General features: G+C 39.6%; 1 protein-coding gene across 1 annotated transcript; it reads left to right on the plus strand.

Moving 5' to 3' along the window:
* Positions 1-82: 82 nt before the first annotated feature.
* txnrd2.2 (thioredoxin reductase 2, tandem duplicate 2) lies at positions 83-20,802 on the plus strand. Its single transcript, XM_058636736.1, has 17 exons — positions 83-188; positions 1,235-1,300; positions 1,395-1,451; positions 1,537-1,681; positions 2,161-2,235; positions 3,201-3,279; positions 3,840-3,902; positions 4,179-4,249; positions 8,315-8,334; positions 8,807-8,898; positions 8,991-9,165; positions 14,372-14,508; positions 16,023-16,118; positions 16,289-16,381; positions 17,817-17,888; positions 18,270-18,367; positions 19,054-20,802. The coding sequence occupies exons 1-17, from the start codon at positions 113-115 to the stop codon at positions 19,175-19,177; spliced, it is 1,539 nt and encodes a 512-aa protein (XP_058492719.1). The 5' UTR covers positions 83-112; the 3' UTR covers positions 19,178-20,802.
* The last annotated feature ends 540 nt before the right edge of the window (positions 20,803-21,342 follow it).

The following is a 21,342-nucleotide window of genomic DNA, read 5'->3' on the forward strand; positions in this document are numbered from 1 at the left end:
TTAAAGGTGTGAACGTTGATATAGTTTGAAGTCGAAATTCAAGGATTTCATTTCTTTTCAGGCAATTCTTTGGCCACTACAGACCCGGTCAGGGTCCTTTCATAACAACAACATGGCTGCCTTGTGTAGAGGCAGACACCGGTGGAAAAGGATTCATAGTTTGTTTGTTTTAACAAGAAACCTGTCAGGTAAAACTATCATGTTTTATTTAAAGTAAGAAAATGACAGACTTTGGTTATAGTTGAAGGTATTTTTGGAAGTACAAATGTGATTCGTTCATGTAATTTCCGTCTGTATCACATATCACAGGTGTTAATTACGTTAAATAATAACGGCTGCGTTCCATTTCAGCTTTCACAGTTTCAGGGTCCATGTTGTCTCACTGTCACACCGCCCTGACCTTCATGAACCGAACGCAGCCATCGTTAGTGTTGAGTCACCATGCTCTTACGTGACAATTATGCTGTGAAAAACCTGATATCTTTCACCTTTAAAAGACATGACACTTGTCAACGTCTTTCTCAGCTGATTAGTTTTACGAAGAAGGAGCTAGTATTGCTAATAAGCTGCCGTTAAACACCCCGAAGACGAAAATTCACCTTGACTTAGCGACTAAAGATGACAGAAGGTGATAGAGAATGGACAGTGGTGTAATAGTGGACACCGCCTTAACATACCAAAGAAGAAGAAGTAGGACATGGCTGGGAAAAAAAGGTTAAGGTAAACAAAGGGTTACAGCTACATGAAGTTTAGGCTTAAGGAAAAATAAAGGTAATGTGTTTAAATGAAGGTTAATGCAACACAGATGTCAAGTGCCATTAAACACCAAAGAAGAAGAACAAACTAAATGAGAGACAAAATAGAACCAGTGTGCCTTATTGTGGTTGCAAACTGCTATAACACCAAGAAGAGGTTAAATAAGGACATAGCTGAGAAAAAGGTTAACGTACATGCATGTTAATATTAAGGAAAAGACCGGTAAATGCAGCTATGTTATGTCACTAAAAAAAGACTTTGCAAAATAAATTACAGTTGCTCCTGACGTGCATCAGCAGGATTGTATGCATTGTGTATATAATGATCACCACACCATTTATGGAATAGTACAGTGGGAATAATAGTGTTCCTCCAGGTGTTTTGAATTAAAAAACATATACATATAAATCCTATGTGAAAGTGGAGTCATGTACACACTTTTGATTTTGTTAATAATCATGCAAGTATTCTTGTGCAGGGAAGTATGACTATGACCTGGTGGTTATTGGTGGCGGTTCAGGAGGGCTTGCCTGCTCCAAAGAAGGTGAGCTCTTAATGTTTTTACACAATTAAATCCTTTTCAGTGTGTTCATATACATCTCAATCGAACATTACCATGACACATCCACTGTCTACAGCAGCACAGTTGGGACAGAAGGTTGCCGTTTTAGATTATGTGGAGCCATCTGTCAAAGGTAAAATAGAGGTTGTGATACCAATTGTTGTTTGAAGATTTGATCCTGTCATTGTTAAGTCCTCTGGAAATGCTTTTCCACACAGGTACCAAGTGGGGGCTTGGCGGTACGTGTGTTAATGTTGGCTGCATTCCTAAGAAGCTCATGCACCAGGCTGCTCTGCTTGGCACTGCAGTCAAAGATGCTAAGAAGTTTGGCTGGCAGATCCCAGGGCCAGTCTGCCATGACTGGTGAGTGGAATCCAAGCACAACATGGTTTGTCATGTGTCATCATGCTGAGAATTAGTAGCTGAACAGCACCATCTAGTGCTATACTTGCAGCATGACAGCATCAAGGTTATGAAATGAACTCGAAATGAGAGTGTGAATAAGTGATCCTGCTGGATTTGAGTTATATCTTTGTCTGGCCATTCAGACGTCCTTGCTTATTACATTTATACACTTGGCTGTCTCTATTATTATTAAAATGACTTTTGAAAGAAACTTAAATAAAAGGAGATGATATGAGAAGTGTTTGTGGTTTAGTGGGTCAGTTTTTGCCTTTTTAATAGAAGGAGCTGTCTTGGCTTTATTTGGGTTTATTTTCCTTTTTAATATTCTTTTGAAGTGTACTTAACACACATATTTTGAAAAGCCTCGTCTTTGCACTGTCAATCAGGACTGCAGGGGTCTGATGTGTTTACATTAATACCTGTGCTGTGTTCATCAGGGCCACCATGGCAGATGCTGTTCAGAACCATGTCAGGTCACTGAACTGGGGTCACAGAGTTCAGCTCCAGGACAAGTAAGTGACTTCACATCAGCTCGCTTCATTCACACTTGTTTCTTTCTGGGATCAAGTCTTAATGAAGTAATTAATTGATTTAAAGGTGGTAATAAGAGATCAGTAAGTTAATACAATTTAATATGTAGGTAGGTTTGGCTGGTCTTACAGAGTTTCATTAGAGAGATTCAGTTTTTTTCTCGGCTGTTAAGCAGATATGATGTATTATGCGTCCACAGCTGAAGGGACTCCTACTCAGTGACTACATGTTGATTGAGTGACTGCCCAGAGGGCAAACAGGTGTTCACCTCTCTGTGAAAGCTCCTAGTATTATATATTTTCTGTCCAATGAGGTTTTTGCCGAAATCCAATATGTTAATAATTCTTTTAATATGATGTTGTTTTCTTTTAATTAACAATTAGCTCTAGGCTGTGTTTTCTGACCAGATTAGTAACCAATAGTCCTTGTTTATCTATCGCAAGTATATTATGTATGTATATGTAATTATACCACTGTAGGGATCCTTACTCTCCTGGTGTAAGATACCACATTAATTTGATTTAAGAAATTACTCATTTATTTAAATTGAATTATTATTATATGAAATATTATAAGTCAGAAGTTTAAATAAAATGAATTGGTTTAATATTAATTACAGCTAATTGTTTTGAATTTACAGGGTTTTTTTTGTAAAACATTGTAATTAAGTGTACATTCCGTAAGCTCCTTCCTCTTATCATCACCACATCATAGACAAAATGACAGTAAAATGTTTGTTTTTCTATCAGAACCAAGGATGGAATTAGAAACACATACAAAATGTCTGTATCTAATGTGTTTAAAACGTAATGTTTAAAAGTAAAGAGTAGAGTATGTTATTGAGAAATGATGACAGGGTTATGAGTAAATCTGCAACAATCAGTGGTCTGTTCTCCTGCTGGTTCATGCACCAGTGGCAGTAATGTCTTCATTTTCTGTTTGGCAGGAAAGTAAAGTATCTTAACGTGAAAGGAAGTCTGGTGGACGAACACACTGTTAAAGGATTAACCAAAGCAGGAAAAGAGGTCAGCTGCTAATTCACATTTACTTTACTGACTATTATAATTATATTTAGTGGGCTTGACACTAATTTATTTATTTATTTTCATGTTTTGATATTTACTACTGTTAGTTTGACATGCATTTATTGTTTGTTTTTTTAACTGTAAAGTACTTTAACATAATTTTGAATGCTGCTCCATAATTAAAGGTATTATTAATATTTTATTGTTTTAAATTACTTATCATATGTCTATATTTAGCTTTCCCTATAACCCTTTAATTGAAAGCTTTACTTTTTGTGAAGTGAACATTCAAACTTGCATTTTGAACGTAGCAGTTTAAGTTTCTGTTTGCTTTAAATTAAGACACACAATCTAAGTTCAATCAACTTTGGGATCCTAACTCACTGTATATAGATAACAATGTATCAGCCAAGTGCTGTTTCAGTGATTTCACAGAGTGTTTCCATCAACACCTGAATACACAATACTGTGGAGACCATTTGCTTTCATTGAACATTTCCTTGTTTTTAAAAGGATATGAACAAAGAGTTTTTTCCACTCATTTCCCCTCTGTCATACAGATGGTCGTCACTGCCAAGAACATCGTCATCGCTACAGGTGGACGGCCTAAGTACCCCACGAATGTAAGCATCAAAATTATTGTTTGTCTCTGTCTGTGCTGTTGGGTTGGTTGGATTCATTGTAGACATGAACGCGTGTGAGAGAGTAAAAGACCTCACAGCAGCAGACAAAACAGCTGAAGTGCGTTTTGGAAACATTCCACTATGGCACATACAGATTACACAAGTCTCAACACACCAAAAATGGTAGGTTTTAGAGAGCAGACTGTTATTGATAGATATGGTGATAGCTCATTGATAGGTTGATGGTTATGTTCGCTACTTTGACTTTTATTGCAGATCCCTGGAGCGATGGAGCATGGTATCACCAGTGATGACATATTCTGGCTGACAAAATCGCCTGGAAAAACGTGAGGATTATTATTTTTAATTTTTTAACTGCAATACTACGTATTAGATCTTGATATAAAGACACTTATCTAAATCTAAAATACTGATATCCCCGAGATTCTCTTAACAAAGAGGTACAAGAGAAACGGAGCCTCCGACCTTTGCAGTATTAATGTCTTGCTGTACCAGGTTCTACCATGCTTGCTGACACAACATGTCCTACTGTCACGCACTGTAATCACTCATCGGTGACATGCAGTTTGTTTTTCTCCTTTCCTGTCAGCCTGTCTTCGCCTCGTGATTCAGATTAGCGGCGTGCATCCTGACCTTTACAGAACAAGCCCTTTAATCCAACCATTTAGCTCCTGTCATCACCTGGTTAATTGGTCTTTCCCTGACGTTTCCTCTTGGCACAACATGCGCACGGTGACAAGAGTTTGTGGTGTACCTGGGTTGCAGCGGTTTGTGTGGTGGAAACAGATAAGCGGAAATAATTTGGATATTTAAGCTTTGTGTGTGTCTTGGCTGTATACCTTGGGAGCGGAGATTTTAATTGTTTTTAATTCTGATTGTTTTTCAAATAGATTTTAATTATTTTGGCTGACAAGTTCTGCTTATGTATTTTGTGTAGTCAACATGCAGCACTTCACCTGTGATGCTGTCTTGTTCAGCATCACTGGTTTCGCTATTATATTTCTTCTATGTTGTATGTGCTCTGCTGTTTAACCACTTGGTGGCAACACAGAATCAGTTACAGTTCACAAACCGTCCTTACAGTGACCACGGTACCATTCAGCAAAACACCTTTGTATAGGAAGCAGAATTATCCACTCAGGGAAAGCACTTGTGTTCAGGAAACCCTTTCATGTAAGAGTGCAGTGGTTAGAGAAGTCATCTGCCTCCCTGCAGGCTGTGAGCAGTTAGCTGTGGGTTAGCGTTAGCTTCATTAATAGGGGCACCAGGCTTTGCTCCTGCAGAGCTGTCAGCTTTGCAGGAGAAGACCAAAAGACATGGAGGTTCCCAGCGAATGATGTGTGTCTAATGGGCCTTGGAGTTCACACAGAGCTAAATGACAGATTTGGCCTCAGGGACTAAGCCCAGAGCTGACGACCTCCATCGTGTTACTGGGAGAATGTGCTCAGCACGTGCCAACAGGACTCTGATATTGGTCGAAGTTTAAGCTTAAGGTGTACTTGAATAATATGGAGCAGTTTTAACGTATATGGATTCTATATTGCAACATAATCTGATAATATGTATTGACTACACTAATAAATAAAAATAGGAAAATATCATCATTTACTGCACTGTGTAAAAGTCCTAGCCCACCATTATTTTTGTTTTTGGCCTCGCTGACGCAAAGTGACTTAAATGTGTTTGTAATGCTTTAACAGGTCCTGTATTATCCTGGGGTAATGGGACTTTTTTACAGCAGCCATCTCGAACATGACATAGTGGGACAAACTCAGATGTTACCGATGACAATATATATATATATATATATATATATATATATATATATATAGAGATAGATATATGTCATTACTATTATTTATTTTTATTTGAATGCTTGGTACACATTTTATGGTTTTTTTCTAAGAAATAGATTGAGAAATAATTATATATCTCGTAGAATTTTTAAAACAACAAATCTAACAATTTTAAAAGCTTATTAAAGTTAAGTGTCATCTGCTTCAGATAAATAATTTCATATGTTTTTGCATTGTATCAATGATTAGCATCCATGACAAATACTTCTTACCTATCTCCTTAAATTACAAAGGTACAGTAAATTACCGAATTTACCATAGTCTCAGTGTTTCAGCACAGATATTTGAAGCATATTGTATGTCCTCATGCTTCAACCAACCACTAATAGACAAAATATTCTTATCATTTACACAGGACAGTGTCTACTGTAAATCCAGTCTTTTTGTTTATTTATTTTTGAAGCTTCTGAGGAACAATCAGAAAATCTTTGACAGGACCTGTGGGTTTAGTTGACGCCTTAGCTCTGAAACCACGTTACCTCTCTACTGAAAGAGCTGAGCCTCAACAGTTTTCTGGTGTTTATCACCCCCTGATTTTATTCCAGTGTAATATGAGACCACATGGGATACTTTTTATTAAACGCATTTACCGTTTAGACTGTTTGATGTCTGTCTGTGACATTTCCTTTAATCTAGTGTAGCAGCTTGTCTCAGACACAGATAGTGATCTAAGTAGGGAACAGGAAACAGATTCATGTTACTACATTTTTGTGCCGCTGGACTCATTAGTATTTTCTGAACTGCTTTTCACTGCACTTTAAAATCACACTGCAGAGCAATGTCAGAGATTATGTTTTCCCTGAGGCCAACATCAGCATTGATATGTCCATGTGCAGTATTTATGTGGCTCATAAGATGAAGATTCTTTCTCTTTCAGAAGTCAGGGGTATCAGTGGGTTTCCATTGTTTCTGCACTGCAGCATGATGACAATAAAGCTTAGTGTGATCTTAAAATCTTGTCATTTAAATAGTCATATGTAATTTATATGGCAGGTATTGACAGGAACCAAACTCAAATGCATTCTTCTGATTTAATCCAAACTTAAAACATATTTTCATAGAATAGATTTTAATACCCAGTAGTGTGGTGACAGTTATTTTTGTAGTTTTTATTCTTTTAGCTCACTTTTTATTTGGTATTTTATGCTTTGATTTATGTTTCATGAATTTGTTTTTACTGTCTGCTTTTAATGTTGTGGGTCTGTAATGTTTCTATTTTGTAAAGCACTTTGGTCAACTGTGGGTTGTTGTAAAGGGCTATAGAAACAAAGTACATTACATTAAAATAGCAGACAAATTAACAGATCACATGTTGCAAAAGTTCCACTCTTTTAGTAGGAAGCACTCAAACAGGATATACATCATTTTATTAAATACCTTTGTATCATAGTTGACATTTTATGGGTATTATGTCCCCCTGAGATATATGAATTTGCCCATGAAATTCATAAAACAAATAACAGTTAACTTTTGCAAAGCCAGAGTCAAGTGTTATGGAAGGCATTTTTTTTCTAAATGGTTTTTAAAAAGGTTTGGATCTGATTTGGAGAACATTGGCAGTGTACAAAAATCTTTCAAATCATTTGAAAGAAAAACAAACAAAAAAAAAGGCCTTGGAAATGATTCAAAATGCCCCCAAACTGTATTTTGAGGAGGCAGAAATGCCCCCACATTTCTTCACAACATGTTTCCCAAATGTGCTTTCATACCATGATAGAAAAGGGTCAGAAATGGTTATATAGATGTATCGGCATTGCCATTTATTTGACACATGTAGTGTACCAGAGTAGACTTCAGACCAGTGGATGACACAATCAGACTCAGTGAGTAAGAAGCAGTGTTAGGGGAAAGGACACAGTTTCTTAGTGATGAAAGTGCAGAATCAAGCTAAAGCTCTTTGCCTAATCTTCTTTAAGCCACTTGACAATACGTGCTAAGAGCAGCTGTGCGTTACACAGACGTGGGGAAAATGGGCACTGGGGCTTTTAGTGGTTGGTGTTAGCACGGACAACCGCAGGAAGTGCTGCAGGCACCCAGAGCTGTCAGGTGGAGCGAACCCAAAGAGAAGGGAATACTGAGCTGAAGTGGTAAAAACAAGGCAGACGGGGGGCCTCATCCATGCGGGCGATGAGCTTCACTCAACGGACTGATGTGTGGACTTGAGCCCTGAACATGGCACACCCCATCCGCAGGGATTAGCCTAAATGCTAGCAATTAGCCTTCCTCCACACTCAGATGTCAGTGCTGGATTAGATTTGGGATTCACCTGGACCACACATGCCCACACACACACACACAACCTTTACTTTGGCCCTTTTGGTACATTTTCTTCACACCTCTTCACTTCCCCCTCTCAGGTTATTAAGTTTTATAATTCATCACCTCTCTAATTCTCGTATTTAAAGTAAACTTTTTCAACTATGGGCTTGCTTTTGTTTTATTTGGCCAGTGTGTGCTGCACAAAATGATGACATGTATTTTTTTTACTGTAGTACTGGTTCAACTGAGAGCTTGTCTTTTATTTGTTTTCCACAGACTTGTGGTTGGAGCCAGCTGTATCCTTTGTCTATAGAGAGCTTGTGAATGGAAACACTGCACAAGTCTCCTGGTGATTAGTTGAGAAAATGTTGAATTATTGACTCAATTGGACAAACCTTTGATATCAGATTATTTAGTTATTCAGCAATATATTACTTAATAGCACTAAGTACTTGTTTAAAACTCAGATGTTACTGTATATCTGAATGTTCAACATTCAGAATAACTGCTTTGACTTTTTACAGTAGAAGATGCAATACTGTATGTACTGGTTATTTAGTGAACCAAGATTAAGTTACACTGTGAAATTTCTCCAGATACAGTTAATGTATTTTGTTAATTAGCTCTGTGACTTTTATTTTTTAGCTATTTATTGATTTGTAAGAATTTATCCGATGTTAAGAATATCACTTGTGTTATGACCACACACCAGGTGTGTACCGTACATGCAAACTATGCACTTTAATCTTTAACCTGTTGTTGCACCAGATGTGGCACTGGAGTGTGCAGGGTTCCTCACAGGTATCGGCTTAGACACCACAGTGATGGCTCGCAGTATCGCCCTCCGGGGGTTTGATCAGGTATTGCTCCCCCGTCTGGATTGTCTAACTGTTACGATTGTGTTTTTTGTCATGTTTTTGAAGGTATATGTATATGTTTTTTTCTTATGCAGCAAATGGCAGGTCTTGTGACAGACTACATGGAGACATATGGTACCAAGATTGCATGGAAATGTTTCCCAAAGAGAGTGGACAAACTGTCCTCGGGAGCCTTGCAGGTTACCTGGATTGATACCCAGACAGGCAGCGAGCACAAGGACACCTACGACACCGTGTTATGGGCAGTTGGTGAGTCAGTGTGTGTCTTTTGATGTAAATTAGAAACAAGCTTGTATACATGGAGGTAAAATGGAGCATTAACACCCTGAAGTGGCAGTAGCTTATATGTGGTGGTTACAGAAAATAGTGGAAGTTCCAAGCTTGTATGCTTGAGAATTGTGTGCAATTGAGGCTAGTGACGCAAAACTGAGGACATTTGATTGGTATTAGTCTGGACCTGATACAAGACGGACTATGCAAGGCAAAACTTTAATGTGTCATGTTCTAACTTGACAGTTTAATGTCTTGCAAAACCTCACAGCAACTTTTAACTTGAGGAAATCCAAACTTTTCTTTGTGATTTTGGATATAAACTTGATTTCTACTTCTACTTGTACATGTTTTTTCCTTTACAAAGTCACTTGGACTTGTTTTATCTGACTAGAGACTTAAATCTTGTTCCTTTGATTTAATTAATTGGGTGGTAAGGTTTAGATTAAAGTAAGGATGATGTCCCTGTTTGTTTACATAACAACAATCTGCTATCCGACTGATATGTCTGTTCAGGTCGCTGTAGAAATATGACATACTTATAAATGGCTTATTCTGTAGCCATGTAAACAAATTATATTTTAAAATTATAAAATGATATACAAGCATACTTGAAGAAAGCATATTAAATGTTTGCCAATAAACCCTCCAAAATGTAACACAGTTGACCTTTTAAGTTATTTAGGTTGATTCCTTTAAATTATTATACAACTTGGCCACAACGACTTCCCTATTTATCTCCTATTTTTAAAACCTTTGTCGGGATTACATGTAAATCAGCACCTGCATTTTTCCCTCTAGTAATAAAAGGTCCCTGAAATAAAACGGTGCTATGATTGTGTTCTCCCTGCCACCATTAATTTCATTGTCATCCTAAATAGAATGCAGTGTCAGCAAATACAGGAGAATCAAGGCTGAAAACAAAGTAATAAAGCCTGAGTGATGGGAATGGCCAGGGGAAGTGTTAATCACCCACTGCTGGTTCTCTGGTAGGAGAAGGGCAGAACAGGGCAGGATACACCCAGGCACAGGGTCACTGTATTCCCCTCTTTGTTCTACTTCTCTGTGCTTTCCTGCCTATGCCAGCCGTGCGGAAACCAACTCTGCATCTGTCTCTGCCATCCCTGCCCACAGCCCTCTGCCTGCCACTGCTACCAGCTCCCTGCCTCCTCTTTCTCATCTATACGTTCGCCATTCCCCCCATTTCACTTCTTCTTTTCCACCAGCAGCATGAGTAACAATGGAGGGAACATCCGTCAGAGTCACACCCGTCACTTTATTTGTGTTTTCAAAGACAACGCCGTGTTTCCGAAACTCTGACTTCCAGGTTTTTACTTTATGAGACTGTGTGTGTGTGTGTGTGTGTGTGTGTGTGTGTGTGTGTGTGTGTGTGTGTGTGTGTGTGTGTGTGTGTGTGTGTGTGTGTGCGTGTGCGTGTGACAGTGACAAGGATGTGCGTGACCCCTGCAGCTGAAATGACGTTCTTTCTTTCCCACATCATCTCAGCAGAAGACTGTTGTTGAGAATGAAATCAGCATAGAGTGCCTGTATCAGTAGGTTTTTGTCATGACATGTGGGAGATTTTGCCTCCCTTATGTTTCCGATCCTCGTTAGAGTGAGAGTTCACTGTCACAGAAACTCGGCCAAGCACTTGATATTATTAAACCAAACATATATAGTTTGGATCTAATTCACTGTGCATAAGACTGCCAGTCATTTAACACCTCAGTGCTACTGCCCAAACCTTTGTAAGGTTCCTATATTCACTGTATATCCATAGCAACTTTTGTTCCCATATAGTCCAGTGAGAACCAGTAACATGGTGGCCTCTGCTCTTTGATGTGTGCCAGCAGGAGTTATGAGTGCAAGGCCACTTCCCTTTATGTGACCTTACACTAGGGGCCAGGCAGTGTCCCAGGCCTCTGTGGAGTTATTAAAGGCCAGAGGGGACCGGGGGACAGTATCACCACTGTCCGCTACATCCTTCTCACCAGCCCTGCCCGCCGCCACCTTTCCCCTGCTCTTTCCTGGCCTCATGGCCGCTCCCCTGTCCAGGTGTGCCCACAGAAACACACCAGGAAACAGAACATTTCCACACTTCCTGTCTGCATGCGGATAGTGGACACATTAGTCTTCCTCCTCGCTTTGCTCTGCTGTATGTAAGGACCTCATTTAAAAACATTCCCTGGTTAGACTCTCTCAGTTTAGTTCAGACAGCTCCTCTGTCTCCTTTTTTTTTTTTTTACATTTCCCTTTGGGTTAGCAAAATTTGCAAAGGGCAGTTGAGAAAACAGCATTTGTTAAAGTTTGAAACCAAATATGGTTAAGAGTCTTACTGTAGTACTGTGAATCATTCAATATATATATAAATAAAAAGTGGAGCTGTTTAATTTTTACTATTAATTTTGGTTATTTAGTGAATGATTAAACAATTGTGATTGACATAGAAACGGAACATGTGTCTTATTTAAAAGCTCCGTCACCCTTCTTTTTCAAATTATATCTACATACATTTTCAACTTTGTTAAGGTCTGTGGTGATCATTTTGAGTCTTAAAATCAACAACTAGGCACTTCTAAGTTGTTCTTATGCCTCTGAAATTTTCATTTCAACTCTGGTTCAAGTTTACTATATAAATTATTGTATGAAATAGCCAAACTGCCGTCATATTAAGTTGTTGCTTAGCTCTCGATGCATAATGTCACCTGTCCACAGAGAAACACAAGTACAGAAATCTTTACGGTGGATTTTTAGTTGTTCACACAGACATTAAGAACTTTGTTTCCTGTGAGCCCGCTATCAATTTGCATAATAAACCCATGTAATCAGTCTATGGCATCCTGTAAAAAATCTATGCTCCTTAGAATAACAGTCCCCACATATTTTGCTCTGCCTTTTGTCTTTGTTCATTTGATTGATCAGATAAGCGTCCAGCTCTCATTTCAGCTGTGTGGTGGTTTGTTGTGGCTAATTAGTCTCGCCATCTAGGGGCTTCCTTTTAATGTCACAACAGGCTTTGTTCAAATTGACCACAGTGTGTGTGGTGTGTGTCCCAGCTCCTGCCATGTTCCTTATCAGAGCCAACTCACTGTTGTTGCGTCATCCCCTTACAATGGAGCCATGGTCACTGCCACAGAGCGGCACTGATCGGAATTACAGACAGGAATGCTTCATGTGTTCAGAGAAAGTTTATACTCACCCGTCAGATTCTGCTGATAGAGTTTTGATGGCGTATACTAAGACCTTTTGGAGTTCCCGATGCTGAAACTTGATATTTTACAGCAGAAATATGAAAGTATGTAATACTTAAGCTGCAACAGCTGTCGTGGAGGCAACACCTTGACAGGGTGTCAAGCATTATGGACACAAATTCCCTACTCTCTATCAAGATTTATAAGCTATATAATATAAACACATATACTGCACTGTAGAGCTGCAACTAACGATTTTTTTCATAATTGATTAATCCGTCGATTATTTTCTCGATAAATCGTTTGGTCCAAAAAATATCAGAGAACCTTAAAAGATGTTGATCGGTGTTCGTCAAACCTGGAAATGATGATGTTCTCAAACGTCTTGTTTTGTCCACAAACCTCATTTAAATGGTTTGTAAGATTTCTTTGTCATCCAGAGCAACGAAATGAAGTAAATAAACAATTAAACAATTCGGAAATCTTGTTTTAATCATGAAAAAAGCCTCAAACCGATGAATCGATTATCAAAATAGTTGTCGATTAATTTAATAATTGATGAATTGTTTCAGCTCTATTAAATATAGCCAAATCTCTACATTTATTATCAGTTTAAGATGTTCTTGTTATACACTAGTTACAGAATATGCTTCTAATTACATTGGTGGGTAACACATAAATGATCATATATATTTTTCTCTAACCACAACTATTCAATATGTGAAATATTCCTAAACTGAATTAAAGCATGAGTGTTAAAATGGGAATATAATCTCCAGGTTTATTGTGAAACATATCTTTTTTAGAGGCTACATCTATACATGGACTATTCCAGCAGTGTAGCAATCGAATATAAGAAAATATTTACAACTCCTGCGTTTGGGAAATGCTCATGACTGCCTCACTTCCTCCTCTGTGCTCTCTATCTCAGTCAGCCACCCATGCTGTGGAGCAGTAGACAGGTCCCTGTAGCCCCCCTGGTCTGAGAAGAGGGGGAGCACGTTGTTCTTTGGCTCCAGTCAGGAAAAAGGGTCTCGGGGGTTTGTTATTTTTGCTGTCCGATAGCATCTACATTGGTACCTCAGTGCCGGGTGTTTATTATGCTACCCAGGCAGGTTATGAGGAGCTATGGGGAGGGCGGAGGAATGAGTGGTTCATGCTCCATCACCATGGAGACTCGGTGTCGACAGTGTCAGTCAACCATCTCCCAGGAAGTGTCAGAAATCGCACCTTAGTTTGTCCCATGGGATTGATGGGATTACCAATGCCCAGCTGCTCATCAGTTCTCCGTATCTCCAGCTGACCAGATGTTGTTGACGGCGAAACTCTATATGAATGTCTGTGCTCTGTGGTCAACAGTGACTTTTTTTGCAATGATTCAAAACAGTCCCCAGAGGATGAATCCTTATTTATCTCCTGACATTTCACCTGCATGTTTCAATTCAACTACATGTAATGTCATTTCAAAGTCTTCACAATAGATTGGCCTGTGCTTGATAGGTTGGTGTAAAATTCCGTGTCCCTATTCATGGTTCCCAGATTATGTATTGTAATCATTTGGTGATCCCTTGATTTTTCATCATGCACCATCCGGCAAAATATCAACTGTGAATATTGTAGTATTTATATAAATAATTTGCCATTGTCACGTTGATGTCTGCTTCCTGAGAGAGAAGGTGTTATGCTTATAATGACATCGGCAGTAAAAATCCTTTTAAATGGGAGCTCTTAAACATTTGATGTTGGCATCCTGACATCATTTAGCATTTAGAGAGCTACTGATATACAGCTTTAATTTCATTTTCAGTTTTCTCTTGGCTGTCGACACCACAAATAACCTCCCTATTTGTTGCATCTAGGTTTAAACTACTTTGATTCTGAACAATGGCACAACTACTGTAATACTTAACATCATCTCCTCACCTCTGTTCTGAATTGTGAACAAAGGTACAGTAGGTAAGAAATATTGTCCATTTTTCTCTTCTTGACCTCAGGTAGAGCCCCCGAAACCAAAGCCCTGGGCCTTGACAAGCTTGGTGTCCAAGTCAACAAGGAGACAGGGAAAATAGTTTTAGGTGCTGACGAATCCACATCGATGCCAAACATATACGCCTTTGGTGACATTGGGGAGGTAAGTGTTGTCAACTCTCACAGCAGAAACAGACCTCCTAAGATTTGGAAACAAACACTTACAGACATTTTCAACCATCATAGAAAATACTGATTGGTTGTGAACGAACACTAAAAAATATGAGTATATGCAAAGAAAGTGCTTTGTGAACTTGTGTATATTAATATGTACTTATATCACATTCACTCTTATATTATATTCATCAACAGATGCCTACAGCCTAAGCATTTTAATATGCAGGTTTACTAAAGTAAATAAAGTACAGGATTATGTTTGGTTGATGTTGCACTGATGTTATTTTACTCCAGAAATCATCATTTTATCACATAGGAACGTTTATGTGCAATTTACTGTATAGTAAGCGGATAAAGCAGTAGAAGATGAATGAATGAATAACAGCAGAGTTGTGGGCAAGACAATGTTTTTCATAATTTATTATTCCTCTGATTTTTTTTTGTGAAATGAAAAGACACAAACACCTTAAAATGGATTGACTGCAAGATAAAAGTCTAAACTTTAAATGACAGCGATTTGGATTTGTAGTATGTCTAAACTTGGTGGTGAATTTATCTACCTCTGCCTGATGTGCAAACATAAGATGAAATATCAAACTTTATCATTACCTCAAAGTTACATTTATTTCTGATCAGGAACAAAATATACTCTTCCAACAGAAAGTACTTGGTTGACGACTAATTATGGAGTGTAGCTTTTCCAGCCCATCATCACATAAATACTGGCCATGTTAATACTAGTTATACCTGCTGAATGTAATGTCAGTGTTGTTTCATCGCAGCCAGCTGTGTGCTTCCTGTCTGCCTCCTAGGCCTTATGACACACACACACACACACTTGCAGAGCATCTTTTTGATTGGCAGCTAGCTTTGATGAGTCGTGATTCACCACAATCTGTCTGTCAGCTCGTCACAGTAGCTCTTTTTTTTTTCCCCCCTTTGTAAAAACCAAGATGGTTTATCTTTCTCACAATTCATCCGTTGCCCTTTTTGTTCTTGTTTTTTTGTTGTAAGTTTTTTTTTGCGTCTCAGGAAAGAGTGCTGCCAAGAACTGCATTATAATGACTCATGCTGTCTGATATATAAACAGTTACTGGAATGCTAGTGCACACATTCACACGCATGCAGAAGTGCAGGAGATGTTTTGGACAACAGGATGTGCAGTGGTAATTTAACAAGTTTATGTCATGCCTTTAGAATTGCCCCGCAGCCCTACTGTTTCCTGTACACCTCACCTTTCTGTGTGTGTGTGTGTGTCTATCAATGTGTCCATGACTATGTGTTTGTTTCTTTTGGCAGACTTCCAGATCAATAAAGTGAAAAACACAGTGTGCTAGATGGTTTAAATATTTAACACTCCCCACTGTCAGTCACTCATTCATGGTTCACTAATTGTTTGTATTTACATCTGTTCACCTTGAAAAAAAGCAGGTCAAATATTTCTAAAAATTAATGTCAACCATATGTTTCATTTGTTTACTAATGTAAAAAACATTTCAGGGTCGTCCTGAGTTGACTCCGACAGCTATAAAAGCGGGAAAGCTTCTCGCCCACAGACTGGCTGGTCAGAGCACTGAGATCATGAACTATGACAATGTAAGACATGTGTACACACTAGTGTTTTCCTCTATCTTGAAGAAAGCTTCTTGTTTTATGCTACTTCTATTAAAAGGTAAATAATATAATTTCTGGTATTTTGTGGTTGGGATCTCTACAACTGAATGTATACTGTTCTGGGTTCATTTTTCTTTGTGTTCGTGTGACAGGTGCCGACCACAGTATTCACACCGCTGGAATACGGCTGTGTAGGTTTGTCAGAGGAGGAGGCGGAGAAGAGGCATGGGAAAGACGGCATAGAGGTAACAAATATGATGTAAAAGGAAGGTGATTAGCTCAAAGCTCTCCAAAGGTACCTTATATGCATCCTCATTTACACATCAGAATGGAAATGTGGTTTCATACGACCTAGGTGCACATAGACACAGAGTAATAGAGCTTATATAAATCAAACCTAATGCAAAAAGTATATTGTTCATGTCTTAAATTATAAGCCAGGAATAAAGGAGGCCACAGTTAGACATACATCTTTAACTTGGCAGTGGAACAACACAAAAGTGTTTTGTTTTGACCAAAAACTGAATGAAGGAATTTCATCCCAGTATTTTACTTCTTTAACTACTTTAAAAATAACAAATGAGACATGTAGAAAGAATTGTGTTTATAATATTTCTGCACATTCCTAAAATTAAATGACTGGCTGCATGCCACGCATGCACAAAAGTACAAAGTTGCACAGTCAATGTTGGTGGCTTCACCTGCTGTCAACGTGCATGAAAAATAAATGTACCATAAGCTCTAAACACACACTGAGGTGTGCGTGCACACGCCCGCACACACAATGCAAAAGAGAGCAGCACTGTGTCTTACCTGCTTGTGTACGTGCACGGTGAGCCCGATGCCCGCCAACACCTGCACGAGGCCGTAGATAAACGGTTTAGCCGGTGAGGTGGGGCTCGCAGCTGTGACTGACAGGCGAGCAGAAGGCCTGATTGAGGTGTGTATGGGGTGATGACAGGAGCGCCGAGATCTGAGGAGGAGCTGCAGCACCAGGCCCCCGACAGCTGCATGGCCGCCGACTTGTGTCGGCACGTTAGCCCCATAGAATAAAATGCACCAGACACACGTCTCAGTCAAGACTTTGAAATCTCTCAGCGTCGTAAACGCGGAGATTTCGATGTAACTCTTGCAAAGACTGTAACTGCGTGCAAGAATTGGCACAGTGGCAATACCGTACGAGTGATGGCACATTCAATCTACCTTTTCTGATTCTATTGATAAACTGTGGTGCATTCGTTTGCATGCTTGATGCATTAAGAACACGACTGTTTTCAAAAATGGCTGGTGACAATAGCCTGTGTATATATATATATATATATATATATCAATAATTTACTTCAATTTCAACATAATGTTTATGACTTGTGCAAACACACATTAAGATATATCACATCATGGCTATGACTGTTTTACCTCAGATGTGTTTTTAAACTTTATGGACAGAAAACAATAAGCAGTTGATGAACACAGAAATGTTTGACACAATTAGTTTCTTCCACTTTCACTCACATCACACGTTTGTCATGATAATGATCAAAAATTGAATGATGATAATTAGAAAGTTTTTTTGCACTGAAATGAAGCTCTTCTGGTTTAAGTAATGGTCCACAGGGAGCTATTGAAATCTGCAACATGCATCTTCTCTTCTAGTGATATGTCCTGTGTTTGTCTGTGTAGGTCTACCATGCTTTCTACAAGCCTCTGGAATTCACCGTCTCTGAGCGAAATAGCAGCCAGTGTTACATAAAGGTACGTTTGACTCACTGAGTTTTTATAGTTATTTTAAAACATCTAAATATATATATATATATGTGTGTATATATGTATATATGTATGTGTGTATATATGTATATATGTATGTATATATGTATATATATATGTGTTTATATATTTATGTATATATATATGTGTTTATATATTTATGTGTATATATATTTATGTGTATATATATATGTGTGTGTATATATATTTATTTATGTATATATATATATATATATATATATATGTGTGTGTGTGTATCAATTTAAACACTGCTGTCATTTAAACAGAGACTAACTCAGTGTCTGACCTCTGTGTCTTTGCCATGAACACCTGCCACCGTGTCTTAAATGTGCACTTTTACCTCCTCAGGTGGTGTGTGAGCGTGATGGAGGTCAGAAGATCCTGGGTCTGCACTTGACTGGTCCAAATGCTGGAGAAGTCACACAGGGATTTGCTATGGGCTTTCAGTAAGTACAAGGAATGAATTCCCCAGAATACACGCAAAGGCAAATGTTTTCCGTTTACCTTAGTCCAGTGGAATGACTATGAAAATAGTCATGGTGTTGAGTTGATATGTTTTAATTCGGAAATGGATAAGAACATATTTTAGTCAGTACACATTAAAATAAACATTAAACATGAATAAAAAACTTTTAGAGCAAGGATTAATAAAACAAAAAAACCTCCCAGCTTTTCTTACACTCAACACTGGGCAGCAATGTGTAATTTTCACTTCTAATTTCTTTAACCTATAATTTAGGAGATGTGGGATTTTAAATGTACTTCCTTTTATACATTTTATTCGAAAATATCCCACTTTGTGATTTAGTGCACCTCACTATTGGCAGTTTTATGCAAGTAAGGTTAAGTTATTTACCAAAAAAACACATCTTACCAACAAGAAACCAACTGTTTGATGTCTTAATGAAACTTCATATAATTAATTGCTAATTAGTTACTGATGTTCTTGGCAAATTAAGGCTTTTGTTTCACAGTAATTTCACACACCATGTGGAGGACAAAGGCGCTCTTACAGAAATGATTGAAAGCACCAAACTGCAGGACTTATTAAAGAGCAGTAGAAAAGTTATACAGTTGTCAGTCAGGAGTCACGGCAACATGAATGAACTCTCTGTGTGTCTGTGTGTCTCAGGTGTGGGGCAACATATTCCCATCTGTTGCAGACAGTAGGCATCCACCCGACATGTGCAGAGGAGGTGGTCAAGGTCCACATCACCAAGCGCTCTGGCTTGGACGCCACCGTCACCGGTTGCTGAGGTTAAGCTCCTCGGTCTCTGAGCACTAGTGAGCACACAGGCTCCCTCAATGACAGTAGAAAGAAGTTAGCCTGGGCGTTTCGCGCTTTCTCCTCCTCCTCCCTCTCCTGCGCTGACATGGCCTCATCAGATTTATGATGTACCTCCTGTGCACCGGAGTCTCATCTGAGGTCAGTCATAGAAGTCCTGCCTAGGTGTAGTTGGTCATGCGATAACCCAGCCTGTGTATCGGACATTCACACGTACACATGTTGTGTGTATGTTTTTAAAAAGCACACACCACTACAGATCAGGTTAGTGAGAGCCAAAGCTGCAGAGTGAGCTTCTTTTAAATAAACAGGCTCATCAATCAGGATTAAGGCCTGTGCCCACGTTTTGTTGAAACCATACGAGAAAACTAGAACGATCCCTAACGTTTTTCTGAATATATATTCTGCAAATATTGTTGTTTCTCTGGCTGTACTTCCTGTCCATTAGTCTTGGAGGTGACACATACCACACACCCCCACCCCCTCCTTATCCCCCATGACACTGATGGATGGCCCCAGAGCCGTCGCCGCAGCGACACCGCCCCATTTCCCATGGACACACACAAACAGTCGGCAGGCCGCCTGTCTGTCAGCCAGTGAGGACCCGGGCCAGGGAAACCCTAGCTTGTTTAGTGTCCGAGAGTCCAGCAGACCCCCAAACTGTTTCTCCTCCTCAGTCCTAAATCATGAAGGTCTATAGGTGGACTGCAAACATTTGCTGTCAGAAGCTGTGTGGATGCCACAGCCCAGGCACAGAACAGCCCTATCTATTGACATCAGTAATGAGAGCTGTATTACAGCTGTACTACTCACCCTCGCCCAAAGGTGGCACTGTCACCCTCCATTTCTCCATATTTATTCTGAAGGCAGGAAAGACAGCAACATAATAGTATCCAGTAATCACTGGATATAATATAAGCCTGAATACATTCAGGTTGCACATATAATCCCTTTAATCCCCGTTTATAAAGATGTATTTTCTGGGTGAAGCTGGAGAGCACGCTGGCTTTATTGGTGCCAAACCGATAAGGGTTATCTGTTGTGTATTTACATGGCTGACAGGTTAGGCCTTAAGAGTCATCACTATCGAAGATAAGGTGAGTTGTTTATGTCAATAAAGCAATAATAGACACTCACTGTTGCCCAACACGCTCATACGTTCAACCAGCTGCCTCCACTGGACATCTTGCGTCTATTAAGTAGAGGAGGAGGAGGAGGAGGAGGAGGAGAACTGTCAATATGGCTGTCGGCTACAGAAGTCGGGGGAGCTAAGAGTGAGTAGGTTGGTGGTTGTAGTTTATTTTTATTTGAAGTCTAATCTGTCCTGTCTGATTAATGATTTCGATGAGGGGAGTGACAGCGTGCCAGGAGATGGAGAAAGGAAAAAGACAGCGAAGACCAGGTTTATTTGGACCGGGGTTGGAGGAGAGAGAGCTGAGTTTCAGCCCTGGTTAGGGAGGGAAGGGGGATTCCTGTGTGCTCTATTCAGGGCCGAGGTGCTGACTGAAGGACCCTGACCTCCGCTCAGCAGGAACAGCTTGACTCTATCACTCGGAGCACAGAGGGCTCACATACTGCGCTGCTGCACAGCAGGGGCCTGGGGGGGGGGGGGGGCAGGGGGGTCAGGTTGAGGGGGGAAAATGATCAACGGAACCAACCAACACAGAGCGGTAGCGGCGTGTTTGCCCAGTGTAATCAAGTCTATGTTCCTCTGCTTAACGAGCCACTTCAGAGACCCCAGGCCGGGCCCGAGGCAGCGCGAGGGAAGTCATTGAGGCCGTCAATGCAACTGTAATGTCTGTTTGCTTTTTACTCTCCACTTCCCTCCAGCTTTGTCTCGTCTTGTTATCTTACACACGGTGCGACCACTTACCAGCTGAAAAAGGAAATGGTAATGTTTCATGTCAGATCTCCACTGTGAATGATTTCTTTTAATTGTCATTGATCGGCTCCTCGCGCCTCCGTCTCAAACACCAGATGACCTCACCTGTGTCCTGCATCAAGCAGTCAGGGTTCAACCTTCAGGTCAGCCAGTTAATGATGACCTGCATTAAAACCTAAAACTTGGGTGGTGCAGGTCTGATGTCACCTGGCTGCCGACTTTAGTAGTTGTAAATAGAGAAGTGTCATTTTCCA

Source organism: Solea solea, chromosome 8 (assembly GCF_958295425.1).
Source record: "Solea solea chromosome 8, fSolSol10.1, whole genome shotgun sequence".
In the NCBI taxonomy this organism is placed as follows: domain Eukaryota; kingdom Metazoa; phylum Chordata; class Actinopteri; order Pleuronectiformes; family Soleidae; genus Solea; species Solea solea.

Excerpts from the sequence above, each read along its gene's own strand:
- txnrd2.2 (XM_058636736.1), top strand. The coding sequence starts at position 113 with ATGGCTGCCTTGTGTAGAGGCAGACACCGGTGGAAAAGGATTCATAGT. Across the intron at positions 3,903-4,178 it reads GGCCTAAGTACCCCACGAAT|ATCCCTGGAGCGATGGAGCA; the intron begins GTAAGCATCAAA and ends CTTTTATTGCAG. Across the intron at positions 16,382-17,816 it reads ATGGGAAAGACGGCATAGAG|GTCTACCATGCTTTCTACAA; the intron begins GTAACAAATATG and ends TTGTCTGTGTAG.